We start from the raw sequence: 23,947 nt of genomic DNA, 5'->3' as shown, positions 1-23,947 counted from the left end.
TTTTATACAGAACTTAACAGAGAAAAATATTAACGTTGTCACTGGCTGCCCTTTTTAACCCTTAATTCTAGCTTGCTTCGCTCAGTTTATAGCACGATGGAACCTGGCTTGATTTTATTTATTTATTTACTTATTTGTATCTGTCTAGAATGACAGTAATTATCTCTAGCTTGCCCCCTCTTCAGAGAGAGACTTTCAAGCCAGGGTTAGAGCAAATGATGGAAATTGGGGTTGTTCTAAGTAGAACATGAGGAGTAGCTATTTCCTCAGAATGGAAACATTCTCTCCTGGAGAGAGAATGGAGCCAGTAAATACTCCAGATGTTAAGGGGGATGAAAATGAGCACAAGACCTGAGTCTGGGCCCTAGTACCCACATAAAAAGGCGGCTGTAGTGTCAGCAAAAGACCGGTGGATCCCTGGAGCTTGTTGGTCAATCAGTCAGTCAGCCTGCCTAGCCTAAACGGTAGGTAAGCTCCAGGTTCCACTGAGACAGTCTCCAAGGTGGACAGTTCCTGAAGAATGACACCGTATGTCCTCTGCTCCCCAAACACCCATACAAAGTTAAAGAAACTCTAGGCTCAGGAAACTCTGTCCCCATCTGACAGACATTTGTTTGCATCTGGCCAGGGAAAGGCATATAACACACCACCACCAGTTAGACCATGTAATATCTGCATAGGTAATTTTATGGTGTGTGTGTGTGTGTGTGTGTGTGTGTGTGTGTGTGTGTGTGTGTGTGAACAATCCAAGCAAGCTGCACGGTAGTACAGCAACTGCGTACCACTCCACCCGATTCATGGCACTAGGAGCTTTCTCAGCCCTGCCCTACGCCACAGGCCCAGGACCCTGCTCCTACTAGAGCAGATCCTTCACTAGTCTCTAGTTAATCTACATTCATCTCCTCACCTTCCCTTACTTCATACTCCCACTGCCCACCTCCTATGGGAAAGACCCACAAGATAAAGAGGGAGAAACGTGAAAATGATTTTTTAAAAGTTGGCCCAGAAAACCAAGCTTTTGCACACACTAATCTGAGCCAAGAGCTGGGGTAAGAATAAGGATTGCTTTGACAAACTGCTGCTAAAAACTGTTCCGCCATCCTGTCCTCCAAAAAACAGCCAGTTAGGCAGCTTCCTCTGGGGATGATTAAGATGGCTTCCTGGCATCTGATGTCCTGATCCTAGAGGGTTGGGATCTAACTCTCTCAAAAGATAAACACTATTATGATTATCTCAAGGCTACCTTCTAAACATAATGTTTTACTACTGAATAATTGTGCCCTTTTTTAAATCTCTGCACCATTAGTGATCAATGGCTGTTTGTATCAAGACCATGATTAGATTCCCTCCTGGGAACCAGTTTTACAAGACAAAAATATCCTGTCTTTAAAAAGCCTGATCTATGAAGATCCAATGATGAAGTCATTACTTTTGCATAATAACCTAAACACTTCAAAAACAAAACAAAACAATACCCAACCGATTTCACAGGAACACAGAATCCTAAACAGACCTGCAAACATCTTTACTGCTATAAAAAGGGAAAGAATAATTTTTGCAGATCCTTCATCACCCTGGCCACCATTCACTTCGGCCTCACCCTGCTAGCACAGAACAGTCCAACCCAAGAAGGGCATCCAATACCTTGCTTCAACCAATCTACTGCTACTTTTCTTAGAACCTCCAGGAAAGAGCAGTTTGTCTGAAACGTATCAACACAAAGGCCCTCAATGAAGACTCATACATACTCATGTTTCCTGGGAGACATTTATTATAAACCTTTCAAACATTTTCAACAGGGAAAGACATAATTCCTAATTTCTTTAGGATTTGTTTTTGTTTCTGAGGAATCATGGAACCTTCCAGAAACACGTCTCTAGAGCGCTATGCACCTTTTTAACAGGTGGAAGAAAGTCTCAATCTCCAGAAAGGTAGACCGCAACCACATACCCATTTAATCTGTAACATGCTGGGCTCATCTGCAGATTCTATCTTATGACTTCCTATGTCTCTAGTCCCCTTTTTTTCTGAGGTCACCTTTTATGATAATGAGCACTCCTGCCCAACTACTCAGAGGAGTAGGTACTGTAGTGTTAGAATTAGACTGTCCGGGACTTCCCAACCAGGGCCTTGCAAAAAGATCCAACTTAAAATCAGTCATGTTGACCTTCAACTGGTCTCCCAGGAGACCTAGCCCTTCTTCTTTGGTCTCAAGGGCCTCAGGAGCCCAAACTCTCCTGCTAAATGTCACAAATAAGGAGGGAATTGAAGTCACTTGTATTCCCAAAACTGTTGGAATACTAGAATCAGTACAGCACCCAAACCATACCTTAGTCAAAACAATAAAGAAGGTGGGTGTACCCGAAGACAGGATGAACTTCATAGATAAGTGGCCCTGAACAGGTTACCTCCAAGAACTTGAATTCTTACTTCTGGAAACTTTAGTTTTAAGCTAGTTCTTCACCTCTGCACCTCCCTTAAAATAAGTTCCAATTTCTTTATATTAGTTACCAGCAAAATACACCACATGGGCAGAGAGTACCAGCTCTGGATAAGACAACGTTCTGGCAAAACTAGGGCAAAAAGAAACCCCACTGTCTCTAACCAGTGTGAGTTCCCTGGTGACTTGTAAGGCGTGAGCTCCGAGAGAAGCTTTCTCCACATTCAGCACATTTATATGGTCTTTCTCCTGTATGGGTTCTCAGGTGACGAATCCGGTTGGAACTGTGAGAGAAACTGTCTCCACACTCATGACAGGTATAGGGTTTTTCTCCTGTGTGAATTCTCTGGTGCCTGATTAAGTTAGATCTATGAGAGAAGTTTTCCCCACAAAGGGTACACTTATATGGTTTTTCTCCTGTGTGTGTTCTCTGGTGTCTGGTAAGGTGCATGCCCTGCCGGAAACTTTTCCCACAAGTTGAACATTCAAAAAGTTTCTTCTCCACTCTGTGGGCTCCATGGTTTGTAAGAAGGGGAGCACTGCCATTCACTCCCTGTCCACACTCAGGGAGAGGGTCAAGTCTCTCTTTCTCATGGGTTCTTTCATGAATGACAAGATGTGAGCTTCGAGAGAAACTTTTTCCGCACTCACTACACCGGTAGGGCCTCTCTCCAGTGTGGATCCTCTGGTGCCGAAGCAGGTTGGAGCTGTGAGCAAAGATCTCCCCACACTCAGGGCACTTGTAAGGCTTCTCCCCAGTGTGTGTCCTCTGGTGTCTGTGGAGGTTGGAGTTACAGGAGAAGCTTTTTCCACAAACACTGCACTGATAGGGCTTTTCACCTGTGTGGGTGCGCTGATGGCGGGTGAGGTGGGTATTTTGACTGAAGCACTTCCCACATTCAAGGCACTTATGGGCTTCCTCCCCAACATGTGTTCTATGCAGTGACAGAAAATGTGGGTGCCCACCAAAGACTTCACTACACTCTACATCCATACACAATTTTTCTGCTGCATGTATTCTCTGGTGCCTGATTACGTTTGAGTTATTAGAAAAATTCTTGCCACACAAGGGACACAGATGGAGCTTCTTGGGCTGTTCCTTTGGCTGGGCCAGTCCTCTACAACTTGTGGTTCCCACTAAGGACTCCTCTACTTTGTCCCAATGTCCTTCTTCTCTGTCATCAGCTCTTCCCTGCTCAGGACTCCAGGGCATCTCCCTTCTGGCCTGGCCAGGCAGCAGTACTGGAGGATGGGTACTTTCAGGAGAAACAGACTCAACACTTCTTTCTGGGTTCTCAAACTTTTCTACCCCTAGGAAGAGAGAAAAAACAAACCTCTAGATTATTTTACAGAGGAAAAAAAGAAATCTCTACATGCCTTTCATGTGAGAGGCCCTGAGAACGGAGTTCTAGCTCAGTTTCCCACCCTGACCTTGTCGGGAAAGCATGCCAGAGAAGCACATGGAAAAGAGACTCAAAGACTTGGAGCTCAGACTAGTCTTGGAACTCCCTTTGTAGGCCCCCACCCTGCTCTCTGACTAGCTTTACCCTTCTGGTATGGACCAAGGCTGAGACTAGAGTGTCCCGAGTGAGTCCCAGAGTTAGAACCCCCTCAGATGTACAGGCCGCACTCCTCCCTTGCCTGGCTGTGTGTTCAGGAGACACTGCCGTTGTCCCGTGTGCTGCACTGGCCATGCACTCAGACCCCCAATGTCACACACACCTTGGGAGCTCTTTTTTTTTTTTTTTTTTTTTTTTTGGTTTTTCGAGACAGGGTTTCTCTGTGTAGCTTTGCGCCTTTCCTGGATCTCGCGCTGTAGACCAGGCTGGCCTCGAACTCACAGAGATCCGCCTGCCTCTGCCTCCCAAGTGCTGGGATTAAAGGCGTGCGCCACCACCGCCCGGCTTGGGAGCTCTTTTAAGCCTTGTTTAGCTACACTTCTCACCTGGAACTGGTTCTCTGGGGCTTCCGCCTCCCTTGCAGCTCGGCACACTAGGGTCCCACGGCTTCCCTTCTTGTTCCGCCTGGGTGCTTAAGACCTCCTGACCGGGAATGCAAGACTCTGTTCACAATAAAAGAAACATCACCACATTCTTCTACCACACAGAGAAAACAGAGCCTTGTTCCCTGCCAGCAGCAGAGAAACCAACTCCCCCTAAGTCTAACATATATTACTGGAGAAATACACCAAATCATTCCCAGTAGTTACTCTATAGAAAAAAGAAAGTAGAGAAGACTATGGGTTTTTTAATATTTTCAAAGAACTTGAATTTTTTAAAATGAGAATACACAATTTGTAATTCAAATACCTATAAAATGAACACAGGATGACCACTGCTTTGAGAATCAACTTACTTTAGTGAAAGAGTGTTGGCTACTTGTAGATAGAGCTAAACTTAACTGTAAAACTCTAGAAAAAAAAACCATGAAATCAACTGGAAAAGAACTCAGGCTCTTAGAAGACCATGACATTAAAATGTGTAAGTCCTCCTGTGCTGTGCTAAGGAAAAGCAAACAGCTCACTTGACCTCCAGCAAAACACAGATTCCAACAGAGGCTCATCTCCACAAACACTCTCTGGTCAGAGTTGGCACAGCAGTGGAAAGTGATCACAGCCCAGGAGGTGGTCTCAGGAAGGAAGCAAAAGCACTACAATGCTGCACGACACAGTTCTAAGCAGCTCTACACAAACATGGTGGATGCAAACAGCGGCAATGTGGCATCTTCCTGGTGTGGCTTCAATATAACCAATCACACCGCACACACGCCTTAGTCGATCGCCGCCTCCAACTTTTCCTTTTCCTTTCTTTTTTGCTCTTTAGAGACAGGCGTAGCCTGGCTGTCCTGGATCTCACTCTGTAGCCCAGGCTGGCCTCAAACTCACAGATCTGCCTGCCTCTGCCTCCTGAGTGCTGGGATTAAAGGCGTGTGCCATCACTACCTGGCACCTCCAACTTTTATTATGAGAATTCTCATATATACAAGCAAGCTGAGGAATTATGTAATATTTACATATATCCCACCTACATATCAGTTTCTTATTTTATTGGCATCATTTTTAACCTTTTTTTTTTTTTTTTTTTTTTTAAAGATTTATTTATTTATTATGTATACAGCATGTATGACCAGAAGAGGGAGCCAGATCTCATTAGGTGGCTGTGAGCCACCATGTGGTTGCTGGGAATTGAACTCAGGACCTCTGTAAGAGCAGTCAGTGCTCTTAACCTCTGAGCCATCTCTCCAGCCCCATTTTTAACCTTTTTACCTTTGTTCAACACACAGATGTACTTTAATGAATGTATTGTCTAGCCTACTTTACATACAGCGTTCCAAATTTACAAGCCCCCTTCCCTTCCTGGATTTTCACAGGCTAAGCGAGCTAATAAACTGGTATACTGGTGCCAGCACCCGTGGATTTTCTGTCTTTGGTAAGAAGTCTAGATATACCAATGGAGCACAGAGGGCATACATGCAAGTAAGAATGTAGAGCACTGAACGTGTGTGACATAGGCCTGTGGTCACTGGCGAGGCTCTGTGCTGCCCTTGCAAGTTCTCTACAGCTCAGACTCCGCCTTTAACTCCAGCAACGGAAGTACGGCCTAAGGATGCCACAAGTCTATCAACCGTGCCACTTGGCAGGTGTTTAACTGACCATAGCAGGGGAAACTTTCTGGGGGGGGGGGGTGTCTCTTGACAAAACTAAGCGCTCATGTACAGAAGGAATGTGTGTTCCAAGGAGCAGGACACTCTGGGTGTAAATGCCATCATTCCAGAAAGAGAAGTTCTTACCTAGTGTGCCCACATTCTCATAACTATCTTGCACCATATCCCTTGAGAGAGCTCTCTTACTAGGATCCTGATGGCCCCACTCCTGAGAGATATACATTGCCATGTCTTCGAAGTTCTCGGGCAACTGAAATAACACAAGATCTACTTTAGCATCACATGTAACAGGAACAATTCAAGCTGAGTTATTGTCAAAGGGGTAAAACCAGGAGTGCCAAGAACACGTCACGGGGGGAGAAGGGTCCCAGGCCTATAAGTGAAGGGTTGAAAAGACAAAGAAGCTAAGGGCGATATCTGATCAGAAAGAAAAGATCCTCCTAGTAGCTGAGGGGCACCTCCCACCCCAAAAGGAGAGGAGAAAAGGAGGATTCTGGGGAGAGGCAATGAGAACTTCCACATCACCTGGGACCCAGTCATATCCTTATCTTCCATATTCCCTTCAGGAGGAAAGAGAGAGAGCCAGGGAGCAGATAATGCTGAAGATGACAGAAATCATAATGAGAACAGTAAAACGAAATCTCGGCGACCCACAGATTATTACAACACACTATGCATTCCCCATCACCCAGTCTCAGTTTTTAGACTGACATTAAACAAACAGTATCAAAAGATGTGACAGAGGATCTGAAGAAATGGGACGGGCTTTCATCCCAGCAACCATGTTCTAACCACACACATCCCCACATCCAACCATCTAACTATAAACTGCCAGTGCTGGACACAAAAGGGCTTTACTTAAGAGACTACCCTTTCCTCCCACCTAACCCTCGCAGAAACCACACCACCAGCTGTAGGTTTTTCAGACATCTGAGAACCTTAACTTCAGAAATTCTTTCTCCTTGGCACCTGTACTACATTCTACTAGGGTCAGGGCAACCCCAAAGTCCCTCCTCCCTCCCACCTGCCCAGATAACTGCCCCTCACCCCTCTCCTTTACAGCCTGGGGGTCCCTTTGGGGGCTGGGGTCTAGCAGCTCCTGCAGCCTGGGGCCAGGGCTTCGCTCAGTCTCCATTGGCTCCAGCTTGAAGCTCGGTGACTCTCCTGCTGTCTCCAGTGGCAAAGGCTCCTCCAAAAGTACTTCTGCTCCCCGCCCTTGGTTTGTGACCTGGGAACCAACCCACATCACTCAGCATCACAACCGGGCTGATAGAAACGGAAATTAGTACAGGATTCTTAGGACACGCCTTGAACAGAGACCCACAGACCATCCCTTTGGTCTTCGTCAAGAGGATGGTTAATGCTAAAGACTTTTTAGATTGTATGTGGCAGAGAAAACGGGAGGTGCGGGGGACTGGAGCATGAAAAAGTGAGGGTCCACAGCCAGCGCACACCTCAATATATCCTTCTGATACATCTCACTTCTGCTCGCTTGCTCTCCCCCTGTTCCTAGATGCTTCCATTCACTACTAGATACGGTGAACTTATCCAGCAGTGACCTGAAAGCCTTAGTGCTCAGCTGTTTTTGAAAGGTCAATGAACTGAGATCCAACTCTGCATCGGAGACTGGTGACTAAGGTACAGTGGGTATTAACCACTAAGTATAAGCCTGAGGTGGTGGCATATGCCTGTGGTAATCCCAAAACTAAAGAGATTGAAGCAGGAGGATTGCCTCGAGTTTAAGCTTGGGGTACATGTCTAGAACCTGCCTTTTAAAAAGAGCAGAGCCAAGCGTGGTGGCACACGCCTGTATTGAAGAACTCGGAGTTTTGCAAACTGAACCTAGAGGATCACCACTGGTCTGGAGCCGAGCTGAGCTACACGGTAAGACACAGTCATCTGGGTTACATAAGACCCTGTCACAAAACAAACAAACGCAACCAGTGGCAGCAGTGGCATCCAAATTTGACATACTGTTCTCCTGACCCTCCAAACTGTCCCCAGACAGCACTCTGGCATCTTCACTTTACCAACAGAAAAACAGGACCACAGAGATTAAGTAGTCTGCCCAAAGTCACAAAAGCTGCTGGTACTAGCGATAGCCCTAACTGGTCACTAACTACTGGTGGAGCGACGCCTACATGCTGAAATAAAGTCCTCGTCACCGCTCACTACCGTCATAGGGGGAAAACCTGGAAGAAAAATGTTCCAGATAAACGACATAAATCCCTCTTCCTCACGTAAAGTCTACTCAATAATCAAGTAGATTTGACTACAAAACTAGGCTAGCACAATGTCCCAGTCTTCCGGGCCAAACCACGGATTAAACAGCTCTGTCACCTGTTGCCTGAGTTTCCCAAGTTCTCTCTGCATACGCTCCACAAGGGTTACTGCTTCTTCGCCGCTCTCTGGGCGCAACTCCTGCACCCTGCTCTGAATCTCTTGGGGAAGGATAGTCAAGAACTGCTCCAGCACCAATAGCTCCAGTATCTGCTCCTTGGTGCGCAACTCCGGCCGGAGCCACCCATGGCAAAGCTCCTGAAGCTGGCTAAGGGCCTCTCGGGGACCAGAGGCCTCTTGAAAGCGGAAGCGTCGAAAGCGCAGGTGGGAGGCCTCCGGGCTGGAGTCTGGGTCCGGCGGGGGTACCTCCTGGCTCCAGGTGCTGTCCTCCTCCAGTTTCACTATCAGGAGCCCTTCCGGCTCCTGGGAGCCCGGACCAGCAGCCATGCTCAATGCCCCCAGAGTGCCTAGGTCCCGGAACCAGCTACGTCCGCCTCGAAAGACGCCCTAAGTTCGGTCCAACAGTAGAGCACGACGGCAGTAGCCGAGAGGGCCGGGGCTCCAAATCCCGCCGGAAGACCCCAGTTCGAAGTCTGGCAATAGCCCTGCAGCGTCTCCACCTGACCGGCTTCTCAGGCTCGCACAGAACTTAGCCCTCAGCGCCCGCGGCGGAAGTTTCAGCGCGCGAGTTAGGCGTCATAAGCCAACGGCCGCTCGTCGGGACGGACTTCCGGTTCACGTTTTGCTTACTCTGTCTCCCATTGGGTCGGGTCTCGCCACGTACTCACTGCCGACTCACGACAAGGGAAAAAAAAATTTGCATCAAAGAGCGGGAGGAGACACTGGCCATGTGTTGATGAGAGGCGGGACTACCGAGTGGGCGAGGCCGCCAGGTGGAAAGCCGTGGGCGTGGGAGTCCCTGGGCAGGTCTGGCCGGGGCATGACCTGGGTCAGATTTTCTTAGGACATTTGCCAAAAATTTGACAAAAGGTACATTCCGGAGCCACGCTCGAACCAGAATCCAGATGCGTTAGAGTGTCTTGTTGGGGCCCAGAAATGTCCGTTGTTAACAACTCACAAAGAAAACCTCCCTGAAGGCCGATCCCAACACCCCGGAGAACTACAGCCTGCAGCGGAGACCGGTGCACTGCGCTCATAGGGCTCGAGCTGCGCGGTGACTGCCGGGAAATGTAGTCCCTGGCACGCCCTTGTTCCTGCGCCTGCGTTGTGGATCAAGCGTCCCAAAGCCGTCTTGAGTTCCATCTACCACAGTAAACCATATATGGTGCCTGTCTTTAAGCCTCCCTTTGAGCAGTATTTCCCTAGTCCTCCAACTTTAGGTGGCTGGTCGACCCAGAGGAACGGGCTGAGTATGATTTGTTCTCTCTCCATTCTCCCAGCTCAGGTCTATGGCTGTGACTGTCATTCGGAAGGAAGAAAAGAGGGAAACACCAGCAGGACTCTCTTCTCTTTTGAAGAGAGAACTGCCCAGGCCTGAGACTGGAGCGTGCCTGTGACAGCTCATGGAGTCCGCAGATCCTAGGAGTGTGTCGCGAAAACCAGTAATCGCTTATTGAACACATGATTACATGAAATAGGACCTTCACTATATTGTATGAAGGAGGCTCTATTATAAGTCCTGTGATTGTGGCATTGAGTGTCAGTTAATAAGTCTCTTGCCCAAGATCACACAGCTATCTTACCGCAAAAGCTTAGGCTGAGGAAATAAAAATGGTCTGTTTTGGATGACTGTGTGTAGAGTCCTGGTATTTCCTAGTTTCAACACAGGTACAAAGGCCCACAGGCTGTCAGGGCAAATGCTTACCCAGACGCTAACTAGCACATGGACAGATACAGGTTCATTCAGAAAAACCTTGTAAAGCTTGTGAGGTTGAGCTAGAGAGATGGCTCAGCGGTTAAGAGAACATAATCTTTTCCAAGGGACCTAGGTTCTGTTCCCAACAATCTTGTGGTGGCTCACAGCCTTCTGTAGTTTTAGTTCCAGGTGATCTGACACCCTCTTCTGGCCTCCAAGGGCTCTGGTGCATGCCAGGCATATATATGCAGTTGCAGTCCAAACTGAAAGATTAATGACCTAAAAGCTTCAGACAGGAAAGTTGACTTGGCTGATAACACCTGTGAGATGTTAGGATCCAGGGAGCTTCTGTTTAGATCAACTACCAACCTCTGGTTTTTACTGTAAGCCCCTCCATGAGTGGCCAGGCCCCTCCCCCAAGGGCTTCCAACTGCCATGTTCCACCTACAGAGCATTAACAGCCCTAATGACTGGGCCCTGCCCCCACCCTACAGAGTAAAAACCCAAACTCTGGACTTAAAATCCCACCAATCCCCACCCTGGAAGGCTTCACTTTGAAAAGTTCCACCTCTCTCCTCAAGAAACTCTATACAAGTCCTGCCTTCAGCTCAGTTCCCTGCTGTTTCTCACAAGAGCAGAGGCAGCCACCTTCCTGGTTTTTTCCCTCCCAATAAGTCTCTTGTGTGAGGTTTGCTGTGTGGTATGACTTTGGGGCGTTCCTTGGCTCCCAACTGCCCAGGATGCCTTCCCATCCGGGCTGTTATGCTTACACTTACCACTTTAATAAGACCTTGGGCGAACTGACCTGCAGATGCAATCTTCCATCCTCAAAGTTCCTTTTCCGGCCCTATAAAACCCCCGTTCTACTTCCAAGTGGTCGGTCTCCTCTTTATTTCTGCACTGCCTCAGTCAATCCTGGTCTAACAAAAACATTCAAACACATAAAAATAAATATTTTTTTAAAGAAAGACTTGTGAAGTCAAGTGTCCTCTATGATCATTTTCATATGTTTTAGGTATTTCCATTTCAAGGGACTATAGATTCTAACACGGAAGCCCTTTTCTTCCTAGCATTTACTATGTGATCTCAGAAAATTTATCTACTCTCACTAAGATAATAAACGTCCATTTTCTCTCCTGTTCTGGAGTAATATTATAACACTGGCTGGCATGGGGTGAAGATTAAACAAAAGTGCTAATTGATACATGATTCACAGAGCAATGCTTTGCACACAGTGTGGGCTTGAATCAGGACCAAAATATGGGAAATGGAGGAGCCATAAGAAACGGAAAAGGGGGCTGGAGAGATGGCTCAGAGGTTAAGAGCACTGATTTCTCTTCCAGAGGTCCTGAGTTCAATTCCCAGAAACCACATGGTGGCTCATAGCCATCTGTAATGAGATCTGGTGCCCTCTTCTGGCCTGCAGGCATACATGCTGTATACATAGTAAATAAATAAATCTTAAAAAAAAAAAAAAAAAGAAAAAGAAGCGGAGAAGTTCTCACACCAGGGTCTGGCTGGAAGTCGGAAAATTTAACACAACTGATAAAACTAAAACTAAAACATTTACAGAAGGTGACTGTGGTGGCACATGCCTATAATTCATCCCAACACTCAGGAACCTGAAGCAGGAATCAGACATTCAGCCTGAGCTATGTAAGACCTTGTCTAAAAAGAAATATATAGCACCATACATTTTATACTTATTTTTAAAGCTTTGCTTAATCTTTAAATCCTACTGTAAATTATATCCTTTGAGCAAAATAACTTAGAAAATCACAAAATCACATATAGCTCTTGTCAAAACACTGTACAGTTCTCACGAGATACACTGTGGGAGCCTGTTCTCGGGTTCCTCGTGGCTTTACCCAGAAGGTCAGCATAGAGGATGATTAGGACCACGGGCCTGAGTGCAGGTGTCTGGGATGGTCTGCACTTGGCTGTGCTGGGGGAGGAGGTCTTTTGCTCCGCCCCTTGGCGTCTCTTTAAAAACCCTGGGGCAGAGACAGTCGGGCCCGTTGGAATAGGTTCCAGGCCCTCTCGAGGCTATCCTTTAATTTCTATCTGTTTATCTCTGCAAGATTCTCCGCAATGAATCCTTCTATCTAATATTTCCTGCTGCTCACACTCAAGAAAACTCTGGGGAACTGTGGGGGTGGTTGGGTAAATGCCCCACAGAATGGCACCACGAACAGGGACTAAAGAAAAAAAAAGGGACTAAAGAAAAAAATGGGGGACTAAAAAAAAGGGACTAAAGACAAATGAACAGGGACTAAAGACAAATGAACAGGGACTAAAGACAAAGTAATAGGGACTAAAGATAAAGGAAAATAATAGTTTTATTACAGAGTTTTTGGCGAAAGTGCTGAGTTCAGCCCTGCCAGTGGATAAGGCATGCCGGTGTTATGGAAAATATATATATTTTTTTTATATATATTATTGAGAGGCAGGGGTTTTATCCTCGAGAGAAAAGGAAAGCAGACTGGAAGGATGTCCAATGCTGCAGCGAAATTCTCTTCTGTCAATTTTCTATCTTCTATCCCTTTCTCAATTTCTATCTGTGAAAAATAAGTATAAGGTATAGCGTAGTAATATAGTATAGGAAAAACTTAGAAGTGTAAGATTGTGTAGGAAAAAATAAGGCAACTAGACAGAAAAATTCCAATTTTCTAACTTTGGGGGCTATGAATGCAAACTGGGGAAAAAAATCTTTCTTTGGGCTTTTTGGGTAGTAAAAAAGCTCTTCTTTGAGCTTATGGGAAAGAAAAAGTTTCCTCTGGAAGCTTTTGACCTGGGGAGAGCTGAAATGCTAAGTCCAAGCGGCAGGAAAAAGTGATTTCTCCCTGAGGCAAAAATGGGGGTGTAAAAAGCCAAAGTTTAAAGTTGGGAAGTTTGGGGAAAAGTTGGTCTTTCTCCTGGGGAAAAAATTCTTTCTTAAACTAAAAGCTTTTCTTAGAAAACTTGGGGGGAAAAATCTCTCTAAAAAGCTTTAATCTTTCTCAAAAGCTCTCAAACTTAAAAACTAAAGCCTTTCAGAACTCACTCTCTCAGGACAAAAATTAGAATCACCTGAAGATATTAGTATGGGGACCACCTGTGATTAGCTTTAAGGGAAAACAACAAACCTCTTAAGACAGCAAAACCTAAGTTTTTTCAAGCTTTAAAAATCCTTCTTGCAATGCAGGAGGCAGGGACAAGTTCCTAAAAACCTCTTCTAAGCTCTGTCTCTTCAAGCAAGTAAAAGACAGTGGGTCAGAGTACCCTGAGGGAAATGCTTGGGAGAGTGTGGGTAAAGAGCTACAGAGAGCCCAAAAGGGCAGGAAACTTTACTGGGAAAAGCAAAAAAGCCAAGCTTTTCAATTATGCCCAGCTGAGGCATCAAGGGTTTTGTTTCTGAGTGAGCATTTCAGAATGAAAAGGTGCTCCTAATTGTCCTAATGCAAAGATCCCCTGAAGCAATGCAAACTGTTAGCATTGTATCCTTGCTTCTGACCAAAAACCCAGAGGCGACTGGCCAGCGTCTCTGAGTTGGAGTGCATTTCGGGGATACTAGGGCTCCTGCAGTTGTAAACTTCCTGGAGCACAGAGCTGAGGCAGGAAGGTGCAGGACCCAGGGGAAGATTGCTAATGAACAACCAAAGCTAAAGCCGGTGGGAACAGCACAGTTGCCTGCTTTCCTACAAGTCCCGGGTTGATAGATCCACAGCTGCAAAAAGACATCTGAGAAAAGCTTTCCTATCAGAGTAAGGACCTTTCTGGGACAACAGTAAAGCTGAACTATGTCTGAAGCAGTTGTGCTGCTGAGTCAGAATGCTGTCTGGGGAAAGAGCCCAGCCAGGGCAAAACAACTATCCAGGAGTAAAGCTTTCTTTTCTGTCAGAGAAAGCATGTCTTTGAGAAAAGCTTTGTTTCAACTGACTCCCTGAGATGAGGGAGTGTGGCCCTGAGGGGTGATTGCCTCTGGCATAAGCTCTGTCCTTGAGCACCCAGACAAGCAAATGCAACCCACTGGGGGACTGGGCCAGGTGAAGGCCTGATGAGGCAAAACACCTGTCCTAATGGGGGTTTAGAAATGGCAAAAACCTCCCTTGTTAGATTTTCAGTCTGTACGCAAACCACACAGACCCTGAAAACAGAAACGGACAAAAAGCCCCTACCTTCAGGAGCAGGGAAAGCCACCACTGTAGTGTCAGAAACTGTTTCTGGGGTAGAGGGGATAAATTGAGACCAAACTGGGAACTGTCTGGGAGAAAGACTCCGAAGAAACAGAAGGGACAGAATCCTCCCCAGAAAATGCATGACCTGAAAAAGCTGCTAGAATTTGAGGCAGATTCAGGGGGAGAAAAAAAAAAAAAAGCTCCTACCTCCAAAGGCAGCTAGCAGAGGTACAGAGCTGCAGACAGCTGAAGCTCTGCATCTGGGGAAGGAAGGAACAAGCAAAATGAGAGAGATCAGTGGGAGAAACTCTCTCCGAAGGAGCTATGGAAAAGCTGTTGTAAATGATCTTGTTTTTCACTGACTGGCTAAGGCAAGCACAAGCCCCGAGGAAAGTTGCTATAAGAAATGCCAGCCTCGAGCCGGGCGGTGGTGGCGCACGCCTTTAATCCCAGCACTCGGGAGGCAGAGCCAGGCGGATCTCTGCGAGTTCGAGGCCAGCCTGGGCTACCAAGTGAGTCCCAGGAAAGGCGCAAAGCTACTCAGAGAAACCCTGTCTCGAAAAACCAAAAAAAAAAAAAAAAAGAAAAAAAAAGAAATGCCAGCCTCAATGCGCGCTAAGGAGGCAAGTGCAGTTCTAATTTGGGGGCCAGTGTCTGATGAAGGAAAAACACCTGTTGAAGCCAGCTGAGGAGAGAATAGAAATCTCCCAATGTGCCATAATTGAAAATGTAAAATGATTGTTCAAATCTCCCGTTGCAAAAGCAAAAAACTTTGTTCAAACCTCCCAGGCAAGAATTTGTAAGCAAGTCTGGTAAAAGAGAACCAGTTGACTCTCAGACCCAAAAAGAACTATGGGAAATGACTGATATAACGGAAATGATATAAGGGACTGATATTATTATGGACCAATATAAGGGAAATGCATTCTGGGAAAGGTAGTTTTTCCATTAAAGATGGCGACATTGCCCTGAAACACTTTTGTCAGCTCGAAAATACGTTCATGGTAAACTTTAAAATACAGCTTTTAAAAGAATAAGGAGGAAAATCGTCTAAGAGTTTAAGTGTCAGTTCCAATGAAAAATTGAAAGGATACGGAGCTAGGGGCTTCGTGGTTTGGGGCTCCGTTGGTAAAATGCCTTATTTACCCGAATAGCTGTGCAAATTTTTACGGTAGCTGGATGACAAAAAGCTACCTTTAAGAGCAAACAAGCCACTTTAAAATCCTTAAGAAAGCAAAAGAAAGCAGTTTATACACTGAACGTTGTCTTAGATATGAAGAAACTTATGTTGAAATTAAAAAAATTCTTTACCTCTTGAACAAACTGCCTGCAATGAGTGATTCCTTTGCAAATCTAAGAGGATACAGGCATTCAAAAAAGAAATGACTGCTTTATAGATGGGAAACAAATTTCAAAAAATCTAGCTGTCTTACAAGAGTTGCTTCACCTGAAAGTTCCTTATAAGAAATCAATACTAAATATCACAGCTGCTAATAACATTAGGAGTTATGAGGTTGAATTATGTTTGCAGAAATTATATTTACCCTATTGATATTAATGCACCCTGGTTTTGTGGAGTTAAGGAATATTTAAGTTTGATGTGAATACATCGAAGTTTTTCCTATGTTCTGTTAGCAAGGAAATTCAAATGATTAAGAGTTAAAGTTGTAAGACAGAGAAAATTGTTAACTATATATAGCACCATATATGCTAATTCAAATGGTTCTGTTAAGAGTTTGCTTTGAGCTATAAGATTGAGGAAATTGTGACTATGTATAGCAATATTTATGTTAACCTGTTAATGGTAATGATGAAGCTAAGGGATTCTTTAAGTTTGTAGTCACCTTAAGAGTTTTTGGTTTAGAAAGGGCTTGAGGCAGCTAAGACTGCTGTAGTCACCTTGGACCTAATTCAAAAGAGAAATGCCATCTTTATCATCCTCTACTCCCATATTGGGAGGTGTAACAGCTATGGAGATTGCTGTAAGCCATTAATAGTTATTTTTTTATATATTAAGAAAGGGGGACCTGTGGGAGCCCGTTCTCGGGTTCCTCGTGGCTTTACCCAGCAGGTCAGCATAGAGGATGATTAGACCACGGATCTGAGTGCAGGTGTCTGAGATGGTCTGCACTTGACTGTGCTGGGGGAGGAGGTCTTTTGCTCCACCCCTTGGCGTCTCTATAAAAACCCTGGGGCAGAGACAGTCGGGCCCATTGGAATAGGTTCCAGGCCCTCTCGAGGCTATCCTTTATTTTCTATCTGTTTATCTCTGCAAGATTCTCCGCAATGAATCCTTCTATCTAATATTTCCTGCTGCTCACACTCAAGAAAACTCTGGGGAACTGTGGGGGTGGTTGGGTAAACGCCCCACAATACACCCATGTCTTGGATGCATATTGTCTTTTTTTTTCAATCCTTCATATGAAATATTAGAAGAGATGTCATTGTACACGTTACACCTAGCCACAACTGAGAACAGAAGTGGTCCTGAATGCAGTAGCAATAGGGACTGTTTGGGATATCAGCGCAGCAGGTCTCCAGGTGGCATCAGTAACCACACAGTGCTGGACCTTCCAGGTCCACTGAGACAAACCGCCCACAGCAGCTTGCAGCCCGACAGTTTGGGTCAACGCCATCATTTCCTATCCTGCTCGTCCAGCAGCAAGCCTTCCTGTTTCTTCTCCTGTAGCTTCACAGATACACAAGTCAGTTCAGTCGGTCTGTCTCCCCTTTCGCTTCACCCTGCACAATCACTTCTTGTTGGAGACTGACTCCGGACAGCTGTGTCTTGAATTTTGTGTGACCTTCCTTACTTTATCAAACCTTGCAAAAACAGGTTCCTGGCCTAACCGCGGGCTGTACAACTTCCTGGAGTAGGTGCTAATCAGCCAGCTGCAGGGGCCTGGGACCAAAGCGACCTCACCCTTCCTTAGGAATTTTCCATTCTTCTCTCCTTTTGCTTCCCCTGCTCCCCCTCCCTGCCTGAAGCCCTGCTTATAAGCCTCAATACTCAGTCAATAAACGAGACCTTGACGCGACTCAGACTGACTCTGTCTTCCCTTATGCGCCTGGTCTCCTTTCTCTCTCGCCCCCATTGATCTTTCAGGAGGTGCCTCCTCGGGTCTCCCCAATAACCTGGCCCACGGGACGGGTCAACTTCTTTCTCCACTTTGCTTTCATGGCACAGGAGTGTCAAAAGGGTCGTGGTGTTATGGCCAAGAGAAACTGTTGTCATATTTATAGGGAGTGAATGTATATTGTTTGACGTGGCCATGTCAAGGATCCCAGTGCCTCAGACTAATGGGAGTAGCAAAGCCATCCTCAGGTCCAAATGTGAGTGTGGACAGTGTGTGCAGAAAATCTCTACTCTAGCTTCCTCACCCCCACACTAGGTGTTTGAAGACAGTGCCCATACAGAGACTAAGATTAGCCAACCTGCCTCCTTGTTCAGCTGTATAAATAACCCTACCTCCACGTTTATTGGTATGTAATGACCCAGCTTCCTTGTTTGGCTGTATGCAATAACCCCACCTCCCTGTCCAAATGTATATAATGAGCACATCGAATGTCCAGGCTGCTTCAGCTTCTTCATCAGAGAGCTCAATCCACCTGAGCCCAGCGTTTCTGTGTGTCTGTATACTTGTCTTTTCTTCATTCCATTGCCTCCCCAGCCAAGTCATCTCCGGAGCCATACAGGACTCAGCATATGGTTTTATAAGTATCTGTCTATTTCCCTCTCTCCTTCTTTTCTCCTACACTCCTGTGTGTGTGTGTGTGTGTACATGTGCATGTGTGTAAATCTGATGAGGGTGGTATCCCATATCTCTTGATAACTTTGCTTTATTCCAACTCATCTTGAATTTATCTATTCATTTATCTGTGTACTGTAGTTGAAAGTTTTGTCTGATCCCGCCTGGCCTCACAGTCCCGAAGCCACTTGTAAAATAATTACTCAGAGGCTTAATATTATTTACAAACTTATGGCCATGGCCTGTGGCTCAAGTTTCTTGCCAGCTAGCTCTTATAACTAAACTCAGCCTGTTTCTATTAATCTATATGTTGCTGCATGTTCCGTGGCTTTACCTGTGTGCATTACATGCTGCTCCATGGACAGCAGGATGGAGTCTCCTCTGCGTCTGCCTTTCTTCTTCCTGTCTCTCTCTTGGATTTCTTGCCTGGCTATATCCTGACTTGCCATAGGCCAGAGCAGCTTCTTTATTAATCAATCATAGCAACACATATTCACAGCATACAGAAAGAAAGAGATACCACAGCAGTATACATGGTGTGTGGTTTGAATGAAAAAGTCCCCCATGGGTTCATGGGGAGTGTTTAGCTGGGAACTCTGCCTCAACCCCTTCCTCCCTCTCCAAACTCTGCACCTCAGAAAGTCCACCAAGCAGTGGCTCCTCCCCTGGAGCTGCTCAAGACCGTGCCTACAGGGTATTTAAGGCCCCCTCCTTGGGAGCAGCGGTGTGATCCCCCTCACCCCCCAGATCACCCAGGAATGCTTTGCTCATTTAACCGGATCTTATTAATTTGGCTTATTGCATCGGCAGAGAAACCCACAACCAGGGATTCAAAATATGCTGTGAGCTGCAGAAATATGAAGTAGGAATTCACCTGGCACTGACAAGGCTAAAACCTGGCACAGCCAAGGACTCTGCCAGAGGGAAGCCAAAACTTGGGAGGAGTCTTGGGGATACTGGCTTTTGAATGTGTTAGCTGTCTCCTGCAGTGATTCTCTGGTGTGCTGTTGTAGCTTTCCCATTTGATTATTTTCCCTAGAACTTCTAACAGTGTGGTTGATCATTCACTGGGCACAACTTCTCCTATACAATTGGGGTATGTGGATAACATCCCCCAGCTGTGTTTGAAAACAGTCACACAGTCAAGACCCCTTTCCCATAATCAGGCCTTTGTTCTTCTTATTCTAGCATAGACTTAGAATCTGCCTTCCTGTAATTATCTTCATTAGCAGACATCTGGCCAGGGCCATCTCCGGACAAAAGTATTTCATCTGAGACACTTCTCAGACATCCAAGGACAGACTGCCGATAGATGAGCACTAGTGTGCCCTGAGCTCACCTCACCTACAGACAAGAGAAGCCAACCTCACTAACCTTAACTCCTTATCTTTTTTTTTTTTTTTTTTTTTTTTTTTTTGGTTTTTCAAGACAGGGTTTCTCTGTAGCTTTGCGCCTTTCCTGGAACTCGCTTTGGAGACCAGGCTGGCCTCGAACTCACAGAGATCCGCCTGGCTCTGCCTCCCGAGTGCTGGGATTAAAGGCGTGCGCCACCACCGCCCGGCTTAACTCCTTATCTTCACCCCGGTTTATTAACACAAGACCCTAACTTAATGATTTACCGTTTGCAAATTACTAGGATGGTGATCGGCCCTCTGCTAGTTACTGAGATAGGTAAATATTTCCCTGACCCAAAGAGACAACTACCAAGGCAGGGTGGATGATAGGTGCCAAGCTTTGTTTCTTGTGCAAATTAAGCTTAAATCCTCTTCTTTTATCCCATAGCCCAGTGGTTATCCTTAATTCTAAAGATTCCCCCTTCAGTAACTGACTCAGAGTGAAAGTGCTTTTATGAACCAAATGCTACATGTTGCCTAGCAACTGAGAACACTTCCCCTGTCCTGCCAGAAAATGGTGCCAAAAGGATAGCTGAGACAGTAGTAGTGTCAAAGGGAAAAGGACAGTTTAATTTACTCGTGACTTATACTGACATATAGACTCCTAACCTATTACCTAGCCACTTCTATGAATATAGTCTGAGCACATAAATTCCTTTTTAGATCCTCTAATCGATTTTAGCCCTTAGTTGACCCTACCAGAGAACTTCCATTAGTCACTCCCCCCTTGGGTTGTAAATGAAAGCTGACAATTACTGCTCTATGTGTGGATCTTATCACCTCTCTCTATGACCCTGGAAACTTGAAGCCTCACATTGCATTACCGAAGAATTACTGCTTGTAAGTGTATATAAACCGGTACCCCCCCCACAGCACTTGTAGACTTAATTTAGAAGAATAAAGAGAATGGACTGAAAGAGCTCAGTGTGCATAGATTCATTTGATATCAGATTAGATCCCAGCTACTTAAAGCCTCTTCCCCCAGACTCTGGAAAGAAAACTCCACAGGGCAGGTACCTAGGGGAGGGGGGAGGCGTTCCATAAAAATACTTACCATCTGGTGCTGAAACTTGGGAAGAACGGAGTCTTTACCAAGACCACATGGCCGTGGGAAGCCACTCTGACTCTCCCTTCCACCCCGCCTCCACCACACTGGACAGACTTTGGCTCGGTAAGTCACCCATTTCCAAACCAAAAGCCTATAAGGGATCCAGGATCCCTTCCAAGTCTTTGACCCCTTCTGGGCCAAAGACTTCTAGATTCCATGCCAAGGCTGCTGCAGCACCAGATAACTCGGCCTATTCCTGGAGCAGGGACAATCCCTGCCCCTTGGGGTTCTTCGGGAGATATTCTGCACAGAGACAATCCTGCACACCGCTCCTGGAACATAGGTTTATAGAGCCGGACCAGATCCTGTAGCCTCCGGTCTCTGGCTAAAGGCTTGTGAATGGTTACTTGTGGGTCCAAGTTCGAGCCCCAGACACATTGTGGCATCTCCTACAAAATTTATCCCAATTATCTCACAGCATACGTTGGCTTGAGTTCCCCCATCCAGGGTTATCAGCTTTGCCTTCTGGCCCCTTCCCTGGTCTTTGTTTCTCTGCATCTCCCCCTCCCCCCTTCCCCCTCCTCCCTCCGTCCCCCTCCTCCCTGCCTGCCAGCTTCCCATGCCTTCACGCCAAGACTTTACTCAGTCACTCCCCAGTTTCCCCATGCACTAACTCTGCTGTCCCTGCTGTTTTCTCCTGGTGGCACACCTTGGAAGGGCCCGCGGAAGGGGGCCGCTTCAACTTTGCTCGCCAGGCTTCCCCGGCGTTTGCTCTGGCCACGCTGGGATTCTTCCTACAATAGATCCATTCTCTCTGTTCCTGACTGCTCTCCCATCCTAAATTGTGTAAATGTCACCTTCTTCTGTTTGTTACAACACCAGCTGCTTCTTGCCCAGCACGTGGCTGTTCGCTCCCCTCTCCCAACAGCCTGGGCGATCCACAGCTTAAGCTGCAGCCTGCTGTATTCTCCAAGGCAGCTAGCCACAACAGCAATGGTTGGCGCGTAGACCATGCATTTACACATCCAACTGAGTGTGAAGCAAACCCACAGGCACAGATACACACACACACACACACACACACACACACACACACACACACACACACACACACGATCATGATAGATCGGACTTTTTAAACAGAAAGACAGACAAAACTTTTCATGGGAAACCATGTCAGACGACCAACTTAAAAATCCTGAAATAAGAGTTTACAGTATGAGAAACCATAGGAATGAAAGACTTTTTTGGAGTGAGGAGGTTGAGAGTGAAAATGAGGTCTGCAGGCCTCTGCAAGAGTAACAAGTGCCCTTACCCACCGAGTCATCTTCCAGCTCCAGAAGCCATCTTCCAGCACCAGAAGCCACAGGGATTTTTTTTTTGGGGGGGGGGGCATGTTTTTGTTTTTGTCTTTTGAAACAAGGTCTCACTATGTAGCCTTGGCTTGCTAGTAACTCACTGTACAGGTCAGACTGGCCTAGAACTCATAGAGAGCCTCCTGCCTCTACCTTCCAAATGCTTGGATTAAAGGCATCTACTGTCACACCCATCTTAGAAGTTAGAGTTTTAAAACATAGGTCAGTTCATGTCAGGTGTGGTGGTGTAACAGGCCCCTAGACATCAGCACAACTGACTCCATGATGGAAGTGTCATTCAGGCTATAAAACTCAGCATGTAAACAGCACCACCTTCCAAAACAAAAACAAAGAACTAATCCATCAAAATCCATAGTTCTGGGAAAGTCTCAAAATGTACTAACCTTGCTTTTTGGCTTTTGTAGTTCTGTTTCTGGATAACTGTTATTGTTAACTGAAGTATGTCAACCCAGGATATGTTTTTCATGCTTAAAATCCCACCCCAAGAAAGCCTTGGGCCGATGCTGGTATCCTGAACACTCAGTGTAGTTACCAGCAGCCTTAGGAAGACTTTTTATCGACTTATACCCAATGTGGAAGCAGTCTCTGATGGACACCCCACAACAGTGGCACATGTCTGTTATCCTGGTGTTTGAGACATGGGGACTGAAGTGCTACTAAACTTGGGGGAGTCACAGTCTGGACCCCGAGAAGCCAAATTCAGCTACCTGGTCTTAAGGCAATTAAAACAGCCAAATTAATAGTAAAAAGTAGAAAGGGGAGGTTTATTCAGTACAGTGGCAACAGGAAGAGGGAATAAGAGATCCAGTCCAACTTCCAGAACAGAAATGAGGTTATAGTTTAAATAGAGGGCGAAGGATGTGCCCCTAAACATCTGCTGTCATGGCGTGGTCCTGTCCACTGCTGACCCCTCCTTGTCTGAGCTTCAGACATATCCTGTGAGGTGATGTGACCACTTGGAAAGAGACTTCCTACAGTGTTAGAACTGTAGGAAGTCTCTTTTCAGGACTCTGGCTGATGCCTTTTCCTTCTCCCAGCATGAGAGTCCGAGGGAAATTCCCATTTCTTTGGGGTCCATTGTTTCAGTGGTCTAGTGGAGAGACACAAGTGTTTCTTTAGAATATTTTCATTTCTACCAGGCCAGTCACAAGAGGGCCAAGCATTCAAGGCCAACTTCAGCTGCATAGAAAGTTAGAGGCCTCTTTGGGCTATGTGAGTTTCTATATTGTGACAGGGAAAGACACTGCAGAGGTTCCTCCATCTTGCATTCTAGCAGAGGCCATTTCAGATTTAACTAGAACTTGATCTCCCTGATGGAGAATCCCATGGAAAATTACCCAATTCTATTCAAGGAACCCAAGGTCAGGCTGTCCTAGCTAGTTTATCTGAGCTTCTGTCAAATTGCCTGCTTGTGCAAACCTCCCCTCTAGCTAACTGCTTATCTGAGCTTCTGTCAAACTGCCTGCTTGTGCAAACCTCCCCCTCCAGCTAACTGCTTATCTGAGCTTCTGTCAAACTGCCTGCTTGTGCAAACCTCCCCCTCCAGCTAGCCACTTATCTGAGCTTCTGTCAAATTGCTTGCTTACTAGAACACCCCACCCACCCACCCACTGATGAGTGAGATGTCATAATGTGGTTTCTGCCTTAAAAAACCTGGATATTCAGCCAGGCGGTGGTGGTGCACACCTTTAATCCCAGCACTCGGGAGGCAGGGTTAGGCAGATCTCTGTGAGTTTGAGGCAGTCTGGGCTACAGAGTGGTTTCCAGGAAAGGTGCAAAGCTATACATAGAAACCCTGTCTTGAAAACAAACAAAAACAAAAACAAAAAACCAACCAAACAAACAAAAAAAGAAACCTGGATATTCAGGGTTACAGCTAGGTCCCCCAAATACTTGGGTATAGTCCAAGCTGGCTGTAGCAAAGATTTTCAATTTGCTATAAACTATGTCTGAATGGTCATCTCTGGTGAGCTACCTTTAACAATATCAAAAACAAAACAAAACATCAGCCCCGTCACTGCTCA

At 46.0% G+C, this 23,947-nt stretch overlaps 1 protein-coding gene across 3 annotated transcripts; it reads right to left on the bottom strand.

The window, feature by feature from the left end:
• Positions 1-1,748: 1,748 nt before the first annotated feature.
• Positions 1,749-9,045, bottom strand: LOC128123156 (zinc finger protein 263). Of its 3 annotated transcripts, none has more exons than XM_052759202.1 (6): positions 8,444-9,036; positions 7,151-7,331; positions 6,629-6,702; positions 6,230-6,353; positions 4,386-4,502; positions 1,749-3,751 (listed from the first exon to the last, which is right to left on the bottom strand). In XM_052759202.1, the coding sequence occupies exons 1-6, from the start codon at positions 8,828-8,830 to the stop codon at positions 2,601-2,603; spliced, it is 2,034 nt and encodes a 677-aa protein (XP_052615162.1). In that variant the 5' UTR covers positions 8,831-9,036; the 3' UTR covers positions 1,749-2,600. The 3 variants fall into 3 exon arrangements, with proteins under 3 accessions (XP_052615162.1, XP_052615163.1, XP_052615164.1); XM_052759204.1 differs by having other exon boundaries at positions 3,638-3,751; positions 4,386-4,482; positions 8,444-9,045; XM_052759203.1 differs by lacking the exons at positions 6,629-6,702; positions 7,151-7,331.
• Positions 9,046-23,947: the final 14,902 nt, after the last annotated feature.

The sequence above is a fragment of the Peromyscus californicus genome, unplaced genomic scaffold (genome assembly GCF_007827085.1).
Source record: "Peromyscus californicus insignis strain IS unplaced genomic scaffold, ASM782708v3 Scaffold_3__1_contigs__length_106647218, whole genome shotgun sequence".
Classification (NCBI taxonomy): Eukaryota; Metazoa; Chordata; class Mammalia; order Rodentia; family Cricetidae; genus Peromyscus; species Peromyscus californicus.
Note: the sequence above shows the minus strand (reverse complement) of the source record. Positions and strands in the feature narration are given on the sequence as shown.

Excerpts from the sequence above, each read along its gene's own strand:
- LOC128123156 (XM_052759202.1), bottom strand. The coding sequence starts at position 8,830 with ATGGCTGCTGGTCCGGGCTCCCAGGAGCCGGAAGGGCTCCTGATAGTG. Across the intron at positions 7,332-8,443 it reads TTGGGAAACTCAGGCAACAG|GTCACAAACCAAGGGCGGGG; the intron begins GTGACAGAGCTG and ends GTTGGTTCCCAG. Across the intron at positions 6,703-7,150 it reads CCAGGCTGTAAAGGAGAGGG|CATTATCTGCTCCCTGGCTC; the intron begins GTGAGGGGCAGT and ends TGTCATCTTCAG.